Source organism: Cygnus olor, chromosome 4 (assembly GCF_009769625.2).
Source record: "Cygnus olor isolate bCygOlo1 chromosome 4, bCygOlo1.pri.v2, whole genome shotgun sequence".
Classification (NCBI taxonomy): domain Eukaryota; kingdom Metazoa; phylum Chordata; class Aves; order Anseriformes; family Anatidae; genus Cygnus; species Cygnus olor.
In genome coordinates, this window is record NC_049172.1 from 35,417,764 (window position 1) to 35,443,404 (window position 25,641).

Here is a 25,641-nt window from a genome sequence, read left to right on the forward strand (position 1 = left end):
GCCTGATGATGCAGCATTTCCTTTTCTCCCCACTCTCAGATTTTAATACAAAACGATCAACCATCAGCTCTCTGCAAGTGATCACATGGGCAACCTCAAGAATAACTGGGCCCAAAAATCAAATAAAAGATGTTAGGTAAAGGAAGTACGTGTAGCTTATTGACCTGTTTCTGTACTGGCTCTGCTGCAGCTCTCAGAGCAGCCATTACCCCAGTTTTCCAGTTTATGAGGTTTTATGTTATCTGACTACAAATGGTAGAACATGTTAAAAACAAAAACAAACAAACAAAAAAAAACACCCTAGCCCTAAACTACCTCTGGAATGAGTTCTTTTTTCTGAGTAATTGCTGTGAACTCCTATAACTTTGCAAAGTGCCAGGCTTCCAAAGTACCTCGTTCAGGAAGTTGCTCAGAGAGACTCCAAAAAATGCATATTTGGAAGCTTTGAAAATAGCTTGCTTCAATACTGCTTCAAAATATACATTGAAGGCTTTCTGTTTCCTTCTCAGAAGAGAGAAAATACAAATGCCACTTGTGCCCCTATGCTGCTAAGTGCCGTGCTAATCTGAACCAACACCTGACCGTCCATTCTGTGAAGCTGGTGAGTACAGACACTGAGGACATTGTCAGCGCTGTCACTTCTGAAGGCAGTGATGGAAAGAAGCACCCTTATTATTACAGGTGAGGACCCAGATGAGGGCTGTGCACCAGACACTGGAATCTGAATGTCTTAGCTGCCTGCTAAGGTGGTGTTACAGGGCCACCCTTCTGGCGCACCGCAGGGTGGAACTACTCTCAAAGTATTTGCCTTGCCCGTATTTGACTTTGGGCTAAGCAGCAAAACCCATGTGGCTGCCTCATGCTGTTTGACTTGGATAGCAATTGGGAAGGACTGACATTTTTGGTGTGTGTTTTGTTGTTGTTTTTTTAATGGCTGTGTGAGGCAGATGGGCTCCAAGAAGCCTCTTTAACTTTTCATTTAAGTTTTGTGCTTCAAAATACCCCATTGTTTACACAGATTCATGGCAAATGTAAATTGCTATGCTTCCAGTTGTGTCTGTTAGCTCCATTGTTTTGAGCCAAATCTATGAAATCAAAGAATAAAGTTTTACAATAATTATAATGACTACATACACATTTCCCTCCTTTGCTAGAGGTGTATACGTTCTGTGACCAGCATGATGAAAGAAGATCTTTAGGAGAATTTACCTGGAAACTTGGAAGGAATTGCCCAGATAAAAGGGCTGTTTGGGCGTTCTCCTTGTATGCGCTGTTGCGTGTTCTGCAAACCATGATATGTACCCTAGTGGCCAAGCAGACTACAAAATCACTCTTACTTTCAGTCAAAATGCCAAGAGCAGATTTAATTATAAAACCATAGAAGTAAGAAATAAATAAGACCTCCTGGATTAGATTATCTAGTCCTTTCCCCTGGGAAGGCAAAATAGTGCCCTAGAGTATACGCCTTTTTAATGTTTTTGGCTTGTTTTAAATGTTAATGGCCTAATCAAAACAAGAGGAGGACTCTGCACAGAAAGTTAAATTAAAGGGTCCCTTCCGTTGCCTCTCAGTATCACTCTTTTTATGCACTGGCTGTGAAATCTGTCTCCTTGCTAATTATTTGTATAGCCGATGACTGCTGTTTTCCAGTCAAGCATAAGAAATGTTTGAACCCATTTTTACTTGCTTACACTGAAACTGCCAGGCAGTTTTGCACAAGATCCCAGTTTGGCACGGGGACCATTCCAGGGCTTGAAAATAACTCCTGGAGTGTGCAGCAAGCTCTCCGTTTGTCAGTGTATCAGCCATACTAAACATCTTGGCAAGGCTGAAATGCCTCTTATTGCCCAAAGGAATCAGCTAGGTGATGCGCAGCATCTGGAATCTGTAGTTTTTAATTAACTTTATGATTATTTAGCATCATTATAGCATGTACAGGATTGTTGCATTGTGCCTGCCCTTAATCACGTTGGCATGGCCATCAGTTCAAAGGCAGTTCAGCAGACAAAAGAATTTTCCAGTGAACATTCAACAGTGAAGAAGAAAATAAATCAGTGCAGTGAGTTTTTTCTTACAAAAATGGAGGGAAGGGCAATATGCTTCTGTTTGTGCTTTATTTTTTAATCCTTCTTACTCTTGAATTCCATTCTGCCTGCAGCTGTCATGTGTGTGGGTTTGAGACAGAGATGAACGTCCAGTTTGTCAGTCATATGTCCCTCCACGTGGATAAAGAGCAGTGGATGTTCTCGATCTGCTGCACCGCGTGCGATTTTGTCACCATGGAAGAGGCAGATATGAAGGCTCATGTCAACAGCAAGCACACAGGTGATGATCCCCCTCTCCCAGCTGCAGTGATCTCTTCCCTGCTTTTTAGGTGCAACCTTCACACTTCCCATTAGCACACTTTTTACTTTCACTGAAATGCTTGCTAATTAAAGCCTGATCTCTCAAAGCTGAAGTGAATTGGACTCTAGCCAGGCAAATAGTCTGGTACTGCAGATCAATTTTCAAGCTTAGGGGAATAAATGAAGGACTACTTAGTCTTCCTTCCTCACATCCCCCAAATCCCCTCCCCGGTTGAAGCCAGCATACATTGTTTGTGTTTTTTTGACTAGTTTACTATTTCATCAAAATCCTGGTTTGACTTCAGAGGTGATAAGGTGACTTTGAGTGCTAATTATGCATACCTGGCTGTAAGTTTGTAACACACAAAGTATTGAGCTTTGGTCTTCAGTTTGTTCAGCTCCACAGTCCATCAGTTTGGAATATCATGTTGATGCCTAGCCAACACTGTGATTCAGCAGTGCCTTAAATGCAACTTTATATTGAATACCAGACCAAGTCATATACCAGACCAAGTCTCCTTGGTCCTGTTCACTTAATAGCCAAAGATAAGAGCAACAGCAGTTTTCAAACAAGCTCCACGTCCGTAGTCCAGCTAATGAAGTCTGGCATAATTTAGGGAGAAGAAAATTAGAATGCTTTTAATTAATTTCTCTTATAACGCCAGGCAGAAGGACTTTGCTATCACAAGCTACTAATAATTGTGTTGACAATACTGAAGCTGAATTGCATCCTGCACAATTTTCCCATTGCTAAATTACTCCTCCTTTTATCCTCCAGGGATAAAAGTGGGAAAATAGGAATATGGAGAAGGAGAAAGGAGAGAAGAATGCAGCTGTTTGTGCTTACAAATACATACGTTAAATGTCCCTACAGAAATGCAAACTACTGGAAAGCCCTCATGGGATTTTGTGCCAGCACAGCTCTCAGTACTACAACACTGCTCCCATCTCCCTGCTATCTGAGGTGTTTGTGTTCCCTTACAACTCAGTCTTCACCCAAACTTTTAACCTATATGTATTTCACATGTAGGAAGTCAAGGCAAATGGAGAAATGCCATCCACATGAAAAGCTTGCATCAGAGCTCAAAACTGAGCTGTACTCAATTGCATCTTTCTCTCATGGCTAAAAAATTGGAGCTGCTGTTTGTCTTTTAAAGCCTCTCTTTTAATTATTTGTTCCTTATTCACCCTGTCAAAATGAGCCATTCAGCAGGCAGTTCAGCCAAGGGCTTACACATAAGGCAAATATGGAGGCAAAAAAATAGAATGGATTTTGTGGGTCACTTGACTCCAGCCCCTTACCCTGTAAGGTTACCAAGTCATAAAAGATCTGTTCATAAGGGTCTTGGCGGATGTCTTCAAGCAAGTAGAATTGTTGCAGACCAACTATTCCAACAGACAGGCAGCTGCAGATTTTCTAGCATTAAAGATTAGGTACCTTTTTAAATTTTCCAGCATGTGTCTTACTGATAATCAGAATACACATGCTTTGTTCTTGTGCCAGAGCTGTCTTCAGTCTGAAACAGCAGTCCACCTCTTGCCCTTCCACCTTTCTTCGTCCCTCCCACTGTATTTATTCCTTCATATATTCCTGGAAAACAACTTAATCCCATCTAAACGTTCATAGAGCCTTTTCTTACATGAAATACTCTTTTCTTACTGTACCAATCCCTCACTGTGTGTGTTCTCGTTAGAATCCCTGCTCTTGACATACACAATCACAGCCATACGTGGTGTATTAGTTGAAGTGAAATAAGTAATGGTGGTAGTGTAAAACAGCAGCAGCTACTGGGAATAACTCAGACAATAACATTCTGTGATCACATTTACGTTCCTTGGAGGCTCTACCATGCTGATAGCTCATATTCATCCCATGTTCTGCTCAAATTCTTCTTTTATTTTCCTTGACTGTTTCCAACTTAAGCACTCCTCATTTGTAGCAAAAATTCTTGTTACTGGCCCTTCAGGTCATAGCCTTGTACTCTGTACTATTAAATTTCATTCCATTTCTATTACTCTGGTCCCCAAGGTCAGTGAATCTTTCTGTATGATATCCCAGTCATCCTCCCTATTGACAGCTTGGGTCATCAGATTTCATTAGTGCATTCCTACATTTTTATCTCAGACTTACTTAAAGGTGCCGCTCATGAGTTTAAAGCTAGGCACACACTGCTCTTTGCAGACGCCTCTATCAGGGGACTTTATCCCATAGATAAAAGCAGACTTTGCCAACATTTCATATTAACACAGCTCTTAATAAACCAACTCATGGATGGGAGCTAATAATTTGCCCGTCCAACTTTTTCGACTTGCAGCAGAATACGATGGACAAAGGCTTATGCCATTGCAGACAGAATACAGTCTAGGATAAACAGAGGTATACTACTGTAAACACTTATAAAATGGAAGGAGGTGAAATTATGATGCTTCCTTAACCAACCAATTGATTTTAGACTTGTTTAGAAGCAAGTTTGAATTAACTTTAAATATAAATAAGATTTTTTTCTGAAATTTAAAACTGGATCGCTGAGTTTTCATCTAATCTGCTGTACTAGTTATTGCTCTTTATTCCTGTTTTTCAGCTGAAGAGAGAAAGACACCCAGTGAATCTAACAGTCCATCTTCATCTTCACTGTCAGCGCTCAGTGACTCTGCCAACAGCAAAGAAGATGCAGATGTAACTCCAAAAAATAAAGGTTCAAACAATCTGCTAGTCATTTCTGTAGTGCCTGGTACTCAGACCTCACTGAATACTGAAGAGAAGTCAGAGAAAGGTAATACCCTGTTAAACACAAACTGTCACCTTCTGTGCAGTGCATCCGGCCACAATATGAGGAATACATTTTTCTCTTTTTCATTCTTCAGGCTTTGAATGCGTTTTCTGTAACTTTGTCTGCAAAACAAAAAATATGTTTGAGCGCCATCTGCAAATCCACCTGATCACACGGATGTTTGAGTGTGATGTGTGCCACAAGTTCATGAAGACACCTGAGCAATTATTGGAGCACAAGAAATGCCATACTGTCCCCACCGGTGGGCTCAAGTAAGGAAAGCAAGTACACAAACTTTTACTGTGTTAAGCATCTTTAATACTGTGGGGATAGAACAAAAGGAAGTCAACTAGAAAGGATTAGCTAAATGTCTGGGAATCCAGATTTGGGGCTTCCTTTGTTTAGATAATATAAGCCCAGTCCTTTACAGTTGCTTTAACATTGGCTTGCATCGTTATAGTAGATAGTAGTAGATCTAGTGTCCACTGGTTTTAGAGCTGTAACAAAGTATGGCCTTTTCCCATTTCAAGTCAAATAGGAGACAGTATGGATCCTAAGATTATGAGGTAGTACTGCACAGAGGTGCTGCGAAACTAAGCGGGTTTTTTGTGAAGGCAATGGAGCAAAGGAGAGCACACAGTGCATTCTCTGTTCTGCACCTGGCTTAAAAAAACTAAATCCTGTATGATCTGTGCAGCTAAGTATGAAGTCAGCTTCTCAAAATCAGATCTCTGAGTAGCTTTATAACCCTTGTAGATGCTAATGCAAAGTCAGTCCAGCAACTAACAATTTTGATGCTCACTGCTTTGGTTTGCATGCCACAGAATAATCTCTATTGTATAAATTAAGAAGTAACAAATAACACGCTGTTTTAAGAAAAAAAGCTCTTTGTCTTTGGCTAGGGTGCTGCCCTTTAAGGTCTTTTGGTGCAGAGCAGTTTCTAGCGAGTGAGTGTGCCCTGATGTCAAAGTTGGACCCCTGAGGGAAGGAGTGACTGCTGGGGCCATATGCTTGCTCTCTGTGCACAGTCAGTGTGACATTATGCAAGATGTATGCCCCTGGTCTCTGTTCCAGCTGCTGCAGGAAAAAGAGGCTGGAACCACTTCAAGCCCAGCTAGGGTTCAGCACAGGACTCCCTGCTTGTGTTGCTCTGGCTAAGCAAACCAGTGTTTTCGGTGCACTGTAACTGTCAGGTGACTGGTGCACCACGTTTAGTGTTACCGTGAGTAGCTTTATCAGTTTGCACTGCAGTTTGTGAAACTGGTTCTGTTTGCCAGGCAGCGTCTGGTCTCCAGCTCAGTAGTTCCATGAATTGGGATCTGTGATCACTTGAGATGTGATGACTGAATCTGGGAAGAAGACCAGATTGAGAAACAAGTTGCATGCCAGAACGACGGGATGTCTGTCTTGGATGTACAGACCAGTTGTCTAATGCACTTTGGGTTTAAGCTGCACAGAATCTGTTCTATTTACCAAGGAAAAACCATGACTTATGACTCAGACCTTCCTGACAGAATGGGCTTCTCAGTCTACATAAGTTATTCCTGCCCAGCTCAAGTAATAATGAGGTACCTTGAAAGCTGCACCTAAGAAAAAGCTCTGATTTTTTTTTTTTCTTAAGGCATCCAGAAGAGCCTGAAGAGATCTAAGTAAATTGTATTTTTGTGTCTCCTGTTTGCTGTGGGGGAAGAGAAAATAACATGATTCCTCCAGCTCCAGATCAAAATCTGAGATTCTGATCCAGAGAGCACCCAGCCCAGGAGAGGTATGTGTGTATAGACAGCTGAGTTCTCTGTTGCAATAGAGCTAATTGCTTTAGCAGCCTCAGTGCCAGGCTCCCTCTCTGGATCAGAGTACTTGATGTTGCATCAGGAAAAATGTCTGGATGTTTTACTATCTGTTTGTCCTCCTGTATTGTTCACTGTGCTCAAGAATCTCTCAATTATTAGCTAGATAAAATTAAACCTGTATGTGCAACCAGTTGTAGCAAGGGAAAACAAACATGGAGCAAGAGGATCTCTGCTTAGAAGTAATCTTAAACGATAGAGCACAAGTGGCAGACCTGCTAAATGGTGAATGCATACCAGCGGGAGATGGAGGCATCTGTAAGACAGCACCCAGGTCCATGAGCTCTATCTTTTTATCTAGGCTTGCTCTTCTAGCTCACGAGCTAGACCTAGAAGGCAGTACGCTTTGTTTAATGTAGCTGAGATTCCTGGCAGGTAGCTGTCTTCACCAACTTCCTCTTAACAACATCAAGCAGAAGCTGGTGTGCTTTGGTTTCGCTGGTGTCCAGGCTTGTTCAGCTCAGGCTTACTTCCAAGCTTTCAAGGCTCCAGCCTTCTCAACACTTCCTGGTCCAGGAACCAGGGGTGAGGCCCTTTGCCATGTCCACCCCGGTCTGGACGCTTTCTGCTGTGAGTAAGCAGAGCCCACATCCTGTTCCCCAACAGGAACAATTCCTGCTGTGGCAGAGGCAGCTGTAGGCAAGCCCTGCCAAGCACACACCCCCTTTGAGCGTGAACTAGCTCATCTCCCAGCAATGGGAATCCCTACAAATTATCCAGCAGACCAACTTTCAGCTGTTTCTAGCCGGATACCCAGCTAGCTTATTGTTCAAGGTCACATAAAAGGAATTTTCTAGGCTTTTGCTGTACATGCGGTATTACAAGTTTATTCCATCTTTACTTAAACAGCTGCTTTCATATTCGTCTGTAAGCATTCATTTTAAACCAGTTCTGAATGGAAAAAATGGCAAAAGTGACTTTGTGCAAACACTAAGAATGTCATTACACAAAGTACCTGTGAGCCTTGTCACCCACTCTGCACAACCTGGCCTGCTTTGCAGAACACACCCCACCGAGGTAAGCCGGTAAGATTAAGGGATGCTCCTTCAGAGTGAATCGGTGCTTTCCAAGGAACAAGCAAGCTCTGCTGCCATTAGTGGGCAAAGCTACTCTAAGTAGAGGCATGTCAAGATCAACTAAATATTCTAAACAGACTGTATAGGGAGGGCTAAGTGCCTTTTTTTTCTGCTTTAGTAAGTCAGAGAGGGGCTGAATGACGGGGTTAACCCAGGAATGCAGGTCTTCCAGCTGAGTGACTCCTCTTTTCTCTCTCCCTGCCCTTCTCTGCTGTGTTGCCAGGTGCCCGTTCTGCATCTACTCCACTAACCGCCCCGCAGCGATGGAGTGCCACCTGAAGACTCACTACAAGATGGAGTACAAGTGTCGGATCTGCCAGACAGTGAAAGCGAATCAGCTGGAGCTGGAGATGCACATCCGAGAACACCGGCTTGGCAACCATTACAAGTGCGACCAGTGTGGCTACCTGTCCAAGACGGCCAACAAGCTGATCGAACACGTGCGTGTCCACACTGGCGAGCGCCCTTTTCACTGTGACCAGTGCAGCTACAGCTGCAAACGCAAAGACAATCTCAACTTGCACAAGAAACTGAAGCATGCTCCACGCCAGACTTTCAGCTGCGATGAGTGCCTGTTCAAGACTACCCACCCTTTTGTCTTCAGCCGCCATGTGAAGAAGCACCAGAACGGGGACTGCTCCGAAGAGGAGAAGAAGGGCCAGTATTCAGCCTCCAAGGAAGCCAGTCCACTCCTACCAGTGAACAGCTCCAGAAACCTCCTGTCACCCCTCTCAGTTATGTCTGCCTCCCAGGCTCTGCAGACAGTGGCTCTGTCGGCTGCACACAGCAGTGGGGCAGAGCCAAACCTGGCGGTGAAAGCCTTGGCCATCAACGGCACTTCCCTGTGCTTTGATAAATACTGGAACTCAGAGTTTGCCCACCTTATTCCTTTAACAATGTTTTTCCCCAAAAACCACTACGATCTCACATTCCATCCACCCAGACCTCAGACTGCACCGGGAGGTGCCTCTTCACCTAAACACTCCTTCCTTGCCTATCTTGGACTAACAGAAAGAGCAGAAACTGTCTGAGGGCAGTTCCATTCTGTACCAAAAATACCCCGACAAACCCAGCAGGTATACATACATTGCTGCAAACCGTAGACCGAAGAGGTAACGAACACTTGTACTATACCATTAGTAAGGTTTAGAAAATGGCTTTGTGTATACTTATTGCATTGACATGAAAGCTGCTTTATTAAATCTTCAAGAGGTGACCTACTGCATACTTCTACCTTCAGAGGCATGTTCCCAGTACTCTTATCTAAGAAACTATTTTGTCTTGTTAAGCTGAAAAAGAGTGTCCTTAATGGCAATCAGCACTTGTAAGATTACATATTGATGCATTTTATTTTTGGTCTTCGTGTGTGTGTGGGTGTGTGAAAGAGAGTCTGTCTGTAGCGTGCCATGACACTGCTTTTGCACATCCCTTGTCTTGGCTTATTTAATTATTATTTTTCCCCTTTGAACACACTTGCTCCTTCCCTGCACTCTGTGCCCCCCTGAACTGTAGAGTTGTGGCAGGAGTAACTCTTGGTTCAGGGTGGCCTGGTGTATGATTTCAGTGCTGTTTGCAGCTTCCTTTAGTTGTTTGCTGCCTTGTATTGAGTTGTCAAGGTCTGAGGATTTTGGGTAGAGCTGATAAAGAAGAAATGGTTTTCAGCACGGCAGGGTGAGAGTATGACGATGGAAGTGTGTGTGTGTGTGTGTATACACGCACATGCATATGCAGTCTACACACCCACACAGCAGGCCCAATTCTCAGCTGTTACGCAGGTGTAACAAACACCTGAGCCTGGGCCGTAGCATACATCTTTTGTTTTAAAAGGGCATATAAATATTATGTATAGATATATATATGCTGTATTATGCAGTGGTTACCTTTTAGTTTGCAGGAACAACTTGTATAACTAGAAATCTATGGTGGAAAAAAAATCCAACAAAGGGGATTTTACAAAGGGTATGGATAAATTCTGGGTATAAATACTCAGACTAAAAAAAAAAAAAAGGCAGATTTGCACAGTGCTTTAGTCTTGCACTAGTTTGTTTCTCACTTGCAAAAAAAAAAAAAGAAAAAAATTCTGTGGGGTGAAGGTAATATGACTGTATATTTGAAAAGGTACCAGTAACTTCTTTGAAATATAAAGCTATAAAAAAGATACTGTTTGAACCATACAGTTCTCTTTTATACCCTCACTATTTCAATTGTACTTGCAGATTCTATGGTCCTATCAATACCCTCTATGTTATTAGTAATACTTTATTCCTTTTTGTTAATGGCTGATAGAGTATACACTGCTAGGAAGCTAACTTTATACTTATTTAATGCTCTTACTTTGTGGTCATTAAAATGACATGTTATATGTAGCACTTTATTGCAGGAAGAAGCAAATGTGGATTGGTTGTATAACCTTTGTTAATCTCAAAATGACAACAGCGATCTTAAAGAAGAAAAGCTGACTGTTAATTGATTTGTTTCATAGACAACTTAATATCCAGGAAGAAAGATCAAAATTAAAAATATTCTGCATTAAAATTGGAAGTATGAAATATGAAGCATTTCAAAATTATCACATGACTTACAGGAACGCTTTCTTACTGGATTATCATTTTCCATGGTGTCTCTTGGAATTGGATCTCGCTGTCTTTCACCAGGTATTGGAGATGTCTGACCTAGCTTTTTTCAGTCCCCCCTCTCCCTCCCTTGGCCAAGCCATTGTAAGAGATGTGCTGAGACGCATCTGATGTGCTACCCACCCTCATGCTGTCCTGAAGCAGCTTCTTCTACAGGTTGTTGTGGGATGGAGAGATCCTGACAGACCAGTTGGAGCCAGCCCCTTGTTTGTGACAGCACTAAAGCAGTGCCCCAGTTCAGGAAGGCATTTCTGGTCCACAAAGGCTCTGAGCCATATGCGCAAGTAGAACCATAATCTCAATCTTCATTACTTCTTAAGTGAAGCATGTGTAGAAATACTTTTTGATGCAAAATTTGCGTCATTTAATCTGTGATCAAGATTCCTACGTTTGTTTTGCACTGGGATGGCCAAACATTCTCCACTGTCATGACCAAACTCTTCCTGTTCAGGGAGTACATCCTGATCTGTGCACTCCTGTTTAACATCCTGGAAGCTATCTACAAGGGGGAGACATCCAAAACAGTAGCCAGTTATTGTTTGGAATTATTAATTGAAGGGCAGAGAAGTCCCACCATTTTGTTTACATTCCAGCAGACAGTTTTGGTTCTAACGAGCATGTGGCAGTTCTGTCTGTCTACGCAGTAAAGAAAAGCCATCTGTTCCAAAGCATGTATAAACCTTAGAAAACAATGCAAGTAACTCAGGGCCCTGTTTGCCATGCTTTACTCCATCAGAACTCCCGGTAACCCCCCTGGGAGTACAGACAAAATAGAAAGTGCTGTATTAGTAAATACACAAAGGGAAAAAAAAAAGGTATCTCAACAGCATGAAATATGCAATCTGCATCCGGAAACTATACCAGTTCTATACAATACACTCAACGCATCTATCTCTGACCCACCGTAGCAGAGGAAACACTTCCAACTCAAAAAGCTTATTTTTCAAACCAACAGGTAAAGTACAGCTGTCTAGGAGGAGGAAGTATAAATATTACTAGGCTACTTTCTGTAACTCAAACTGCAATGTAATTAGGGCTGGAACTTCCAAGAAGGAGCTGTCAGCGTACAAACGCCATGTGTTCATTGATGGTCCACTGTAGCAGTATCTGACATAGTAATGTTTAATGTACCTGGGAAATTTGTTTAGCACTTTGGAAAGGATAAATTCATTCTTTCTGGTAAGTTATAGAAGTTTTCTCTGTAAGGAAAAGTGTGTTAGGAGGTTTTTATTTTTTTAAGAAAAAAGAAAAACAGTATTTATCAGAGCTCATGCATATTAAAATAATTGGTTTGCAGTTTCAAGACTAAAGAAAGGAATGTTCTCCAGAGATACCCCTTCCTACTATAAAGACCAACAGTTCTGATAAATTCCCCCCCACCATGAAGCTAATTTCATACTGGTTTATCCCTATGCATTCTTTAATGAAAGGTAGTGTGTTTTTTCCATTCAGTAATTCAGTTAAAGTTCTCAGTACTTTTTTCTTTCTTCTGTCTTTTTTTTTTTAACTTGTTGTATTATGTTCAGATATCTTTCTGTCAAGGTTTGTGTACATTAATAAAAATTTGTATTGTATAAAGCTTTTTGCATTATAAGGCTGTACAGGGTCATTTTGACAGTAACTGGTATATTCCTTTGCATCTTATGTTGCATTGCCAATTTCTAGTGTATCCAGTTTGGAAGTACAATATACTCTAATTAAAAAGGTTGGCTATACCCTTAGTTTCTTTTTTCTTTTCCTTCCTGTCTTGTTATAGACCACCTTGAGTAGATTTTAGGCTTGATTTAAGGGGGCGGGGCGGGGGGGAATGGAGGCATATTCTCCAACAAGACAAGATGATACACAGAAAAGAGGTAAGATGTTAGCAACAATTTAAATTAGACAGGAAAGCTCTGGTTAAGCAAAGATGTTATTGGCCACACTGAACACAAAAAGATACCTAACATCTTAAGAAAAAGAGTTTATAAACGCTAACCAAAGGAAAAAAAAATCTGGGTATGCATTAGACAAAAATTATTCATTAATATAAATTAACGTTAACATTCAATAAATTTAATTGTCTTTTGCCCTCAGCTGGGACAGTGTTAAGGTCTAATCAACTGAAAAGATTTTATTTTTCTACTGGGAGAGGGATGTTAATTTCCAGGCCTTCTATCAGTACCTGGTAGAGAATGCAGTGCTGTTAATGCTCGTGTGCTGAATCCACCGGTCCTCTCCTCCTGCTGGTGACTGCTTATGTGAAGGGAAGGCTTCTATAGCGCTGACGTTGAGAATGGTAAGTTGACTATGTTCACACAGAGACGGTCTTTCCTCTTGTGCTGTAAAAGGAAATTCTGTTGGTTTATTGTTGTTGGTTTGGTTTGGTTGTGCTTTCTTTTTTTTTCTTTTTTTTTTTTTGCACTATAGTTATCCTAGCAATTAAAAGTGGATCATGCGAATTCTTGGGTTTGATTTTGAAAGATATCTCAGAGATTGATCCACCAAATGCAGATTGTATCTTGATGGTTTTAAAACAGTAACTGTAAATTGTTACAGGTCTGTTGTAAATGATAGTAACTGTTCAGTGACTTGAGAAAAAGGTTTAAGACCTTGGTTGAAAGGTTCAGTCCAAACAAGCAGAGAATGTGTACAGACTGAGTCAAAGAGCATCTGGGCTGGCGGAGGAGAGGGGACACGGTCGGTTCTCGAAGTGTGTGCATCCCTATGACCTGACATGTTGTAGCATGCGGTGCTGTGGTACTGCCCAGTTTCTCTTCCAAAGAGAACAATTTCTCTAGGAATGGCCAGAGCAGAGGATTGAATTGTCCTGCCTGGACACATAGTCAGCTATCATTTAAGTCGGCTAGCAAGTCCTTTAGTAGCTCCTGACATTGTGTTTTACTGTAAGCTTTTGTTTAAAAGATCAGGCCAAATCTCAACCAAAACATCAGCTGTCCTGTTAAGCTCAACCCCTTGCTCCCCCCATCCCACCTCTGCAAAACCATGTTTCTGTATTTGTGACAGAGGAACCTTATTTGTACCCAAACAGAGGCATTGGTGTCACATATTTATGTGATAAAGAGCCACTGTCCTTTCCAGCAGGTGGCTACAACGTGCTTGTAGATCTGCACAGTGTTAATCAATTAACTCAAGTTTCCCTGAACTGTTTTTTTTCTGTTATATACACACCAATATACATTTGTGTGGTCATAGAAAACAGCTCAGTTTCTGTCTAGACCCACTCCAGATGGCAAGAACTGCCCTGTTCACATTCTGCAGCTCCATATATTTTGAATATGCCATCTATGTTAATTTAAAAATATTGAAAAGTGGAAGAAATTTTTTGATTATTCAAAAGTTTCATTATTTCTTATGATCTTGCACCTGCCATAAGTCCACCAGAACAAGGCTTAAGGCAAAGACTTCGAAAAAAACCTTAAAGACAGAAACTCAACTGTAGAGTGATTGTTGTGGGGGATGGCGTCATTAATTCAGAGCCATGTTTTAAAATACATGTTGTGTTAAAAACGTATCAGTTGTGCTCCTAACAAACAGGCATCTGCATTATATCATCTGCCATCATATCTGCTGCTAATTGGTTTCCTCGTTGACAAGTCTCGTCAGAAAGGTTAAGTACTGGCTGTAAAAGCAATCTAGCCTCTTGCCCGAGGGGTGAGAGCTCAGGCAGACTGTGCAGAGCCTGCATAGCCTCTTCTCTGCTATATATTTTCGGAGAGCTAATAAAGTGCTAGCACAATCACTCGAACCAGAGGTCTGCCAACCACGGCTTTGTCTGTGGAATGGCAGTAAGTGGAATGCCATCTTCTCATCACAGATGCACTCAAGTAGCCTGCGAGGGGAAGGTGTGTGGTCTTTTGCAATGACGTTTTTGAAACTAAATTAGCTGTTTTGAAACAGCCAATTCTGAACATGGGGAGCCAGGGCCTGAGTGTCCAGCAGAAGCCCTTGGAAAAGGGATGGGTGTGGAGTTAGTGCCTTGAGGTCATACCCCCAGCAAGATAAGCATCTTCAAGGTGCCTCAGCTTGAGCAACCAATTCTATTTATTAGTCACTTTTTAAAATCTTGTCTTCAGTCACCACCTGGGCCTAAGGAACCTGAGGGAAAGTTGCAGGGGACGATCTGCTGCCCACTTCAGTGGGAGGAGGACACGTCAGCTGGTGTACAGCACTTCCAGCATCAAGCCAGTCAGGGCTGTTTAGAAGTCACATGTGTTTTGGCAAATCTAGGCTGAGTTAACAGGTTACATCTGAAACAGAGCAGAATTCTACTTGGCTTGTGGGCTTGTTGTGTGCCTCTTGGGAAAATGCTGCTATGTATACCAGGAAGCCAGCCAGCTGCTGGATACCAGGCAACACATCAGAAATGCAGCTGTTGTGCTGCCACATGTGCACAACAGCTGCCTTTTGAAGAACCTGGCTGTGGATATACTTACTTGTACGACCCTCTTAAGTACCCACCAAGGAGAGAAAGAGAGAGAGAGAGAGGGAGAGAAGAGAGAAAAAGAAGAAAAGGAGAGAAAGAAATAGAAGAGAAAGAGAAGAAAAAGAGAAAAGAGAAGAAAAGAGAAAAGAAAGAAAGAAGAGGAGAGAGAAACATGATTCAGAGCAGGCACAGAACAGTTGCAAGGGGCACCAACAGGAAATTTTCCATTAGGTTAAAAAACAAAAACCAAGGAAACCAAAAAAAAAAACCAAACACCAGCAACAACAGTAAAATGCAGTTGTAGACAGAGGCATATGGAAGAGTAAAAAGTGATAATCTGGCATTTTTTGTGCAGCCATGTGAAGGTTCTGCAACCTATTTCCCTACTTTAAGGCTGTATGGGGGAAGCTTTTCATACTAGCTTTAAAAAAAAAATCTTACTGTTCCATTTCCCTCCCCCTCAACTCTGATTAAAATAAAACACATTGCAAAACTGGGGGGAAAAAATACAAAAAAAGAAAAAAAATAGTTTTCCAATTTAGCATGAAGACTATTTGATTTCTTGTAGTATTCTCTGTTGTTTGCATATATTTCTGCTCTACATTACTTTTCAAGCCTCTAATTTCTATCACATACCTTCTTTTCCAGCACTTCTCAGACATCATTTCATTGGAACTGCGAACTTTGTGCTGTTACTCTTCTGGGAAGGTGCCTGTTTAAATAAAGAATAGAAAAATGCTATCACTGAGCTCCTAGAACTTCATGCCAACATTCAGCACAGCCTAATGTGACCAAAACCAAAAATAGGCCTCGCTTTCTGGCTGGTTAAAAAACAAAGAAAACAAACAAAAAAATAGCAAATGTTTTCTCGATTCTTTCCCTGTCTGTTATTTAGGACTGGAATTTTCATTCACACAGTAGACTGGAGACTTTCCTTTTTAACAGATTTAACAGGAAGCCAGTTGGGAGGGTCAAAGATGTAACCAGCATGCTCATGCATAGTTGAGTAGGACTTTAGAACCTGTTTACATATGATTGCATGAATGAATATGAGCATGCTTTCCCTGGCTTGCTCTCTTCAAGCATGTTGCTGCAAACAACCACACTAGCCTGGTCTCGCCCTGATCAGAAAAGGCCTGCTGCTACACCCGCGACAGCAGCGCTACCAGCGCAATGCCCAGCACCAACTAATTTGCCACCAAGCCAGACCCCAGGGATGGAGCCAGCTTCAGGCACGCCCTATCCAACTGCATGTCTCATGCTGCATAGCCTCATGCACACAGAGTTTGTCTGGGCACTGAGAGCAACTGCTGCTTGAGGAGAGCACAAAGTCACTTGGCTTCCCTGTAGGAACAACAACTCTAAAATTGTGTGGCGAGATTCAGACAGAATTTCTTGCTAGAACCAGCAAAATAAATTATGCTAAACTATACATGTTTTGCATTTCTAGTGTTGTAGGGATTAACATTTTCCTGACATCTAGACTTTCTAGTACACAGCACACAATTGCATTCCATTACAGTTAGACGCAGCAGTTGTTTTAGCAATAAAATCACAGTATCTTCTTTTTTCCCGAAATTGAGGAAAAATAAAAAAAAAATGGCATGGGAATATAAATAAAAATAAATAGCTTTAGGAGTGTGCACTCCATCAGTGTGATTTGAAAGAATATGCATACAGTGGTGTCTGTCACTCATGCCTGTGACACTTTTAAAATATACCAGGATAGCTCCATTCGCATGTATTATCAGCAATGTCTGCTTGCACTCTGAATATTTAGTAAGCAAGCATTAAGACTTCATGTTTTTATATCTAGCTACCTATTTTTAATGGGACTGCACACCCAGAACTTAATGAAAAGATCTGCATATAATGTTAACGCAATTTAAAGATATGCATTGCATCTTTTAAGGTGACATGTCAATTAAAAATAAATAAGATCCAGTTATACGGTGATACTATGGCAAGATTGCATTTTTACCAGTCAAGTTTCATTCCTATTCAAAGTGACAGATTCCTCTAAGACAGAGCCACGAAGAACAGTCCTCCAGCCATTCAAACCAGGAAAATATAATTAAGGGTGCACGTAATCACTTACCCAAATTCAGACACGTCGGAATACCTCATTCTGTGATAAACACATGGTTATTTTCCCGTGACTAGTCTATTAAAACTAATTAATTTCATAATGAAATTTAGTTCACATCCAATTTTAGCTGGAAAGCAATGCTGTGTACACTACAAAAGGTTACCATACACTTCCATACAGGTGTACCTGCTGTTCAGAGCACCTTCGTTAGCACAGTTGCAGCAGCTTTGCTTTACGACCGAGCCTGGGAGTCAGTCCCAGATGGAAGATCTCAGCGCAGGTGCTGGCCCCTCACAAGCTGGCCCAGCTCAGCTTGTGTAACAAGGAACTTAACAGGGAGAAAAAAAAAAAAAAAAAAAAAAAAAAGGAGAATCTGGTGGTATTTTCTTCTAAGCTCTATTTAGCTAACTAAGGTTCCTTTGGTGCTGCAATAGTAATTTATACCCAAGGTCTTCCTAACGTGACTGTGCAAGACAAAAGTACTTACTTATGAAAGGGAGGCAGGATTGGCCTCCTCTCACCAAATCCGGTCTTTAAACTTAAATCTCCAGCACCGAGTTCCACAATTTACATGAAAACCCACTATGTGGGAAAAAGTACTTTGCTGCAAGCCTGCAACCCAGTAATATACTAAATTGCCCCCTCAATGCTTGGATTACAAAAATAGTTCCTGATTAGCCTTCCCCAAGCTATTTTATAGCAGCCAACCATACGTGCCCAACGTGGACAGCCCTGTTCTGCTCACTCTCACCACAAATAAACCATTTTTCACTTGTGAGCATCGCCATTACCCTCCTCTGGACCTCAGCACTTGCACAACAAGCTCACTTTGCTCACAGTTTACTTTCATATGTGGCAAAAGTGTTTACCCTCCTCAACTGGCCCATTCACTCCTCGGCTCCTGCCAGTATTCCACTCTTAGGGTAATGTTGCTGACTAACACTTCAGAAGAAAGAAAGAAAAAAAAAATCCATACATTGGGATTGCTCAGAGGTTTCTCCCAGTGGAATGGTTTGCTGTCAGACAAGCTTCTAAAGACGCAGGAATTTCCTGTGGAGCAGAGTGTGCGGTTCCTGAGGAGCACTACCAGCCATGGGCTGCCTGACTGCCTTTGGATCCAGCTCCCCAAATCCTTTATACAGAGAGGTTTTCCTGAGCTTTCCTTCAAAATGGACTTTTTCCACCAGAATTTTTTATTTCGTCACTGTAATGGACAGTTCCTCAACTTTTATATTTGCTGCCGACAGCACGAGTCATGCGAGTCCTGGCCTTAGCTTTTTGTCACCTAACCAATAACGTCTCAAGAGCCATGCTCTTGAGACATCAGGAACAGTCCACATATAGGGAAGCAAAACAACATGGGCATGGTATGTTTTTGTATAGTTCAGAATTTATTTGTCCTATTTTTTTAAGCTTCTCAGGACAGACTAAGAGGGATTGAGCCACCTAACTTTTGCTTTTAGTAACCAAATAAAAATAAAGCAGATCACCAAAAAAATGTTGCTGGCAGCCACAAAGAGGACAGGACTCTGAACTCACCAGTGCAAATGTTCCCGAGTCGCCAAAAGCTTGCATGGTTCAAAGCTCACTCTTGGCACTGCCAAATGACCAGGGGCTACCTCCTCCCAAGTCACCTGCCTATTCATGACAGGGCAAAAACTGAAAGAAATCTCTTAGCTCTGCATCTTGCTCTAGAAACCTCAAAAAGAAAGGCTATTTACCTCTAACTCCTCTGAGATCTGCTGTCTGTACATGTTGACATTGAATTTACTGTGCAAACACTGAAACCCAGAGACCTGCTACCACAACAGTGCTCACAGAAGCGCACATACCTTGCCTCCTCCTGCTCTGTTCTTGCAGAGGGCAGCCCAAGAGTCATCACAAGTTGCAGTGTCATAACAAGTTCAAATCAATTATCCTGCTTCTACAGGGAGACTGCTAAATCCCTCCAATCTTCTCTTCACAGGCCCAGCCGTGGAAGTGGACTTACTGAAGACTTCTCTTCTGCTAACAGAAATGGAAAGAACACGTGCAACACCCAGTAGTGCACGTAATATTGTTACTGAAGTGAAAGCTGAATGCTTACACCATCCCAAGGAAGCGTTCAACAGGAAGCCTGATGGTAACCTTGTTCCCCCTTCCCTCCAAGGCAGTAAAGAGGATGGCCAACAAAGAAAGCTACCCTCAAGCAAAGGTCCCCTCCTGCCTGTTCCAAGGTCTTTGGAAGGTCTCCCAGGAAAGCATGAGGACACAGAGAAGCCTCCCACCCATGGGCACAGGCCAGAGACAGCTGCCACGTGCTCTGAAGTTGCAGGGAAGAAAACGTCACCTTTTTCAAATCCAGTAGGCAATCTGGGACACCAGGCAGACAGCCTGAGAAGGGACAGCAGCCTGTCCACACACCAGACAGGAAACCCCATCCGTTTGCCCACACTGATGTTTCTCATAGCCTTGTTCTTGTGAATAAGCAGAGTTTCTCCTACTCATGGAAAATCAAGCGTGTGTGAGACCCCACCCAGGCTTCAGGTCACTAAGTGGCAGAGTTGACACTCAGACCTGGAACCAACCCTTTCTTACCCACAACCCTGTAGGTTACTTTGGACACGAGAGGTGTCAGAAAAGAGACTGATGCACAGCTAACTAGGAAACGGAGACTGCATCCATCATGGATCACAGGCTGACTGAAGCAAAAGGACTGGCTTTTCTTAATTTATAAGACATAGAAGCTAACCTCCAGGTACTTCCAGTCCAAAGCACAATTCTTTTTCTCCTTTTAAGAGAGAACAGTATGGCATAGTTCCAACCTACAGCCTAGAAAGGTGAAGAACAGACAGCCACACCAGCTGCTCAAGGCACCTGCTTCCAATGATCTTCCTCGCACAATTAATGTCGGACAATGAAGATCTTACGTAAGCACTTACCCATCCTCATCTCTGGTAGCACATCTTATTTTGTCTGAGCTGCCAACTGTATCTTATGCCCCCTCAATTATACTGGATTTATTTTAGGCAAAGTATGAAATAATGCAAACATCATATCAAATACTGCAGTGCAGTAATATTTCTTTTTTAAACACTTTAACAACATATTTTCTTTTTCCTTTTTTTTTTTTTTTTTTCTTTTTGTAGGATGAAACTGCAGGCAACCCCATGTCAGCAGCCAAATTAAAACAAACAAGTCTTTCTGAGTGAAAGGTGCTCTTTCTCGAGACTCAGCCTCACTCATTAACTCCAGATTCTTCAGCTTTTGGGAGACGCAGGATGACAGTTTTTAGAGGAAGCCTGATTTTTATTTATATACATCTATAAATAAAGACTTCATACTCTAACACAAGTGACTCCATTGCATGATAGATGTTCTGTCTTTTGAAGAGAAACAGTCAGGATAAGGGCAGGGACTAGTATGGATTCTTTTCTTTCCTAACTCCAACTCAAAAATGCATTTTCCCTTATCACACCTAGCAGCGGAGAAGAGGGCTGCATCTGTCAGGTGCCTCTTACTGCCAGAACCACAACCTGCCTTCTCCAGTGAGAGAGAGGTCCGTCAGACAGCAGACAGCGATGCAGAGATACCATCAGGAAGGAAAGGAAGGAGAGGAGCTTTGCAAAAGTGGGAATTTGCTCTTTGTAATTAAAAGTAGCATGAATTCCACACTGGCTCAAAGCAGCTTTCCATCTAAGCCAGAAGTAAGGAAAAAGGGAACAAAGTATATGGTTATATATGTTCACTGCTGAAAGATTGCAGAAATACACCGTCATGAGAGTTATAAAATACAATCACACAGAAAAACAGAGGGGTGAATAGTTTGTGTAAGGTCACACCATGTAAACAGAAGATATCAAGAAGGGAAAAGGGGATGGAGAGGGGGATCCACATGAACTTGGATCTATTAGGGCTAAAGAACCGAGGTTTCCTGGCTAATAGCAATGACTTGAACTATTTAACCAGGGACAGGCCTTTTGAAAAAGTTATGCCCTTGAAGTTATTTACACAACAGCTGGGAGTCTTGATCTTGCCTGCCCTGCATCTTCTCTCCTCCAGCTGCAAAGCCTTTTATATCCTCAGTAGTTCTTCCCCATCACAAACACTGAACGAGCCCTGGTCGAAAGCAAGACAGAAACGTAGAACCCAGGAGAAGACGAGACCTGAGGCAATTGATTTAGGGCCCTGCTCACTGTTTCCTTTAGCACACTTCCCCTGGTTCTGAGCAGTCCAATGTGCTTCTGAGGGAGCACTGAGTGGTTGACGTGTTGGGGGGGCCAGGAGAAGATGGTAACAAGTGGTTGTTCCTTTTACCTTGGCTATAAATCTGAGTACAACACAGCGCACTGCATCAATTCCAAACAAGTGCAGGCAGATATACAGCAGGCTGCTTGCCCTGAGCAAGCCATAGAGCAAATTAAAAATAAGACTGTCTAGCAAGAGGTAAAAATACTCAAATCTGTTGCAAGTCCAAGTCCAGATTTAAGGAGGTCTGAATTCTCCTAGTTCTAGAAAAACATTACTAGCATGACAGAGTAAGCCTGCCCACAGATCCCAACCAGCCTGATAGCAGACACAGATTACAGCCGTTTACATAAGCATTTTTAAGGAGCAGTGTGGTGGAAGAAGGCTATTCACCAGAAGGAAAAACTAATTTTCAAATCAGCTTGAATTGACTCTTCAATACAGATAACGTGGTACCTATATCTTGGTGGATTTTAGGGGGAAGAGAAAGAAATTCTGAGGAAGTTCAGTTTCCCCTATCTGAACTGTCCAGGAATGTATACCTTACAGGAGGAGATATGGTCACCGATGCCATGCCTGCTTTTCTCTAACTCCAGCAGATCTGGTAATGGATTACAAAAATCTAAGGGTTGTTTCATTGCATGGTTAGTGTTAAAATACTATGTTATGACAGACTTCTAGGAGGAAAGTTGAGGATTGACAGCAACTCCCCTAGTTCTCTGAAAGGATTCATTCCACGAAGAACCACTAAGCCAGCTGATGCCAGAAAATACAAACCACACAGACCTTGAAGCCTCCCTTTCTGCCACAGGGACTGGAGCTTAGCACTGCCCAAACAGCGAGATCAGGAGTGTGAACTGAGAGACTCACTAAAGAGAGCATTTGTCTCTTTTTGTAGGATGTTTTTTCTCAGGTCTCTCTGGAGTTCCCTAGTAGGGAAGGCAGATGTACTCAATGCTGAAATTATGTAGCCATCAGCATTCACCAGGAATCATTTGGCATCAATCACATGAGATTTTTTTTTTTTTTTTTCTTTCCTCAAGCTGAAAGTACACTGTTTTTCGTATGCAGGACTGTTTGACTATGTCTGGCTGGCTTGATCAGCAGGAGGAATGAAAGCAGGATGGCTGAACAAGTACCAAAATATCACTCAAAACCACTAGCATTTACAGTTCAATCTATGATGATTTATTTAACAAACTTCCGTTGTGAAGATTCAATTGTGCTTTCAAAAAAAGAAAGAAAAAAAAAACTAAAAAATTCTGAGTTCACTTATAGAGATGAAAAAAATAAAAAATATAAACAATTCAATACAAACGGTAAACTAGATAGAGGCAGGGATCACTTAGATTGTTTTTTCAAAGCAGTAACTATTATGACTGTTACCTCTGAGAATTAAACAGAGCAGGCTCTCCAGTGTTTCGACCTCTAGTAGGTCATGTTCACAAGTCAGTGACTGTAAGAGTCAAGCTGGCATTCCCTCTGCCCACAACAATAGATCCAATTACTTCAACCAACACGCATTAAAAAGCAAATCCAGCACATAAAGCTCTTATTGCTTTGTTAATTCAAATACATAGATCTGCAGATATAAAGATGAGAGAACAGCACCCTTGCCACTTCCCTATGCTATACATGCTCTGATTTCTTAACTTTCCTTACACATTTTGTTTTCTTAATCATCAATCTATGTTGGTTTTTGTTTTTGTTTTTGTTGGGGGGGGAGGTGTGTTGTTTTGTTTCGTTTTTCTCTTGGGGTATGCCTGTTTGGAGACACTTCACCCTAACTCAAACTAAAACAGGGCTGAATAAATTGATTCAATAACTATTTGTTTTGTGAATGCCGCTCTCCCCACCATCATTCACTGGAATTTTTCAGACTTGGCTAGCATAAAACACCATTTGTTCTTCTGTCAATTACAGATGCACAGATTCAGGTGCCCAGTAAAAAAAACAAACTCAAGCTTCGTACTTATTACTCCACGACCCTTCTTAATTTGCTAAATAACCTGGAAGTTCAAATAATTCATTTAGAGGAAAAACAAGAAACACAAACTTTCAGTAGTAGACTGCTGAAGCCAATAAGTTAGAGTGCCACTACCAGTTCAGGATTTATAGAACATTATAACAAGGAAAGTAAAAAAAAAAAAAAAAAAAATCAAGCAATATCTACCAAGCACCCCAGCTCCAGGTACACTGGAGGAACTGACTCTGATTGTGATTAAATCTCAGTGACGATAACTTCACAAGTACTCACCTTCCTTTCCCCTGTCCAGCTGTATGGTGATGGGGTTTGCCTTCCTTCCTGGAAGCCCTGGAGACCACCAAACCTGGTGCCTTTGTGGAGTTCCATGCTTGCATCTCAGCTGCTACACCGCCCAAGTATGCCAGTGCTGGGTTGCTGTCACACAACACAGGGAAAATGTTGCCACCAAAAAAACCCTCTATTATCAGCCTTAGGAGAAGGTAGTACACAGAAGGTATAGAAGGTAATACACAGCCTTCTCCAACAGCCCACATTTTTCTTCCAGGCAGACAGAAGTCTGCTTGATAGCTTCAAAGTGACTGTCAAACTCCGAAGTGCCATGACAAGCGCGTACTCACAGAGGAAGGGGAGCTGAACGGATCTGAAGGTGAGTCCGATACAAGGTCCAACATGACAGTTAACGGGGAGGCTATTTAACACCTACTTTGTGAACGTGTCTGTTTCCTTTAAATAAAGTGGTTTTAGAAGAGACAAACTAAAAATACCTACTGAGAGTAGACAAAACTAACTGTGGAAGTGATACCGCACAAACAAAATGCAATGTTGCCATTTTTGCAGGGTTGCTAATTATGGATTATTAAGGACATTCTACAGTGACCTATTAATACAGCTAGAGCCCTTTGTTGCCCTATTATCAATAACAAATGGGAACTTTCAGTACTATTTTGGGAAGTGACCTTTCTACACAGCATTGTAGTGCAGCAAGAGCCAGGAACCTCCCAAGCTGTAATTCCAGCTCCACCATTGACTTGTTGTGTGGTAAGGGAAAGCTGGTTTAACCTCTCAGTGGCTGTTTCTTTTTCTGTAAAGCTGTAGTGACACTCGCCTACTCAAAGCACAGTGTTCTACTGAGTTCAAATATTTGAGCAGAGCTTTGAGGAAGCTAAATGCTAGATCAGTGTGACACTGCTGCAGCTGCTTAAGGATCTTAACGTGGCAGAAATTCAGCTGCAGCTGGAAGAACATAACTGAGCACAGCTACAGGAGTCCCTTTCCACAGGTGAGAATCTATAGCCACCAGTTTTAGGCTACAAGTCACCACCTAGTAACATTTAACTTGTCAGGGATTTCAGTTACAGAGTTTCTCAACACACAAGAAAAATGACCTGGTATTTGTTCCCAGCTATGTGCCCGCAGAATTTGGGGTAATGTTAACAACGTGCATAATGGTAAAAGATACCATTATGCAAGTTAACATTACAAACTTGTTAACTTGCATAATGGTAAAAGATACACCTAAAATAACAGCATGCAGAGACCATAGGATGAAAATTACTGGGATGAGCAGAACACACAGTGGATACTCAGTTTATGCAGTGTGGTACATTTCAAAGGTCAAAAAAAAAATGGTTGGGTTATAGGAAGTTACAGAGATTAAAAAAATAGTACTGAGATTGTAACAACACCAGCTCTTTCTCTCTCACTCTCTCTAAATAAATAAAAGTCACAACTAAATGAAGTCATGCTGGAAACATGAATTATTTAATTTGCTTTGGCAGGCTACTCCTAGGCTTAATCCCCTCAAATTGTGGTAAAAGGTGGGAAGCAATTCAATCCATTCCCAAATTACAGGAATGTGCATAAACACACAGTAAAACTACAGGAAGGCTGTACTCCCAACTTAGAAAAATTCACTCACTTAGCTCTTTTCCAACGTGCAGGGATCAAATTATTTTCAACATCTCACTTCTCTCCTGCCTCACTATAAAAGAAAAGGCTAGATACCGATAGAGTATTTCAGAGCTGTCTAACAAATTCCTTTCAGAAATTCACCAACAGCTTCCAAATAAAACCAACTTCGTGGCTCGATATCCATCCCACTGAAGGAAATTCCATTTCAATTTCTTTGCAATTAACAGCACAGCTCATATCCCCAAATCTGTGTCCCGGATCCAACAATTGTTTAGGAATGGAGTTCCACAGAATGGAGGATTTAACCCGAAAGCCCTGGTACCACATCCACA

General features: G+C 41.8%; 1 protein-coding gene and 1 long non-coding RNA gene across 12 annotated transcripts in view; one reads left to right on the plus strand and one right to left on the minus strand.

The window, feature by feature from the left end:
- ZNF827 (zinc finger protein 827) overlaps window positions 1–11,486 on the plus strand; it is a 129,386-nt gene extending 117,900 nt beyond the window's left edge. For 9 of the 10 annotated variants that reach the window (XM_040554568.1, XM_040554561.1, XM_040554563.1 and 6 more), the window contains 5 exons: window positions 510–681; window positions 2,159–2,325; window positions 4,928–5,119; window positions 5,211–5,388; window positions 8,263–11,486. In XM_040554568.1, the coding sequence (XP_040410502.1) occupies window positions 510–681; window positions 2,159–2,325; window positions 4,928–5,119; window positions 5,211–5,388; window positions 8,263–9,070 (1,517 nt within the window). In that variant the 3' untranslated portion in view covers window positions 9,071–11,486. Of the gene's footprint in view, window positions 1–509; window positions 682–2,158; window positions 2,326–4,927; window positions 5,120–5,210; window positions 5,389–6,737; window positions 6,881–8,262 lie in introns of those variants that run through there. The other variant, XM_040554570.1, reaches the window with a different exon arrangement.
- An 899-nt stretch (window positions 11,487–12,385) lies between these two features.
- LOC121068990 lies at window positions 12,386–25,082 on the minus strand. 2 transcript variants are annotated; one of them, XR_005819179.1, is made up of 5 exons: window positions 24,355–25,082; window positions 23,669–23,780; window positions 19,017–19,188; window positions 15,732–15,807; window positions 12,386–12,990 (listed from the first exon to the last, which is right to left on the minus strand). It is a non-coding gene; the product is annotated as an uncharacterized LOC121068990 (long non-coding RNA). The 2 variants fall into 2 exon arrangements; XR_005819178.1 differs by having other exon boundaries at window positions 23,669–25,081.
- Between the last annotated feature and the right edge of the window lie 559 nt (window positions 25,083–25,641).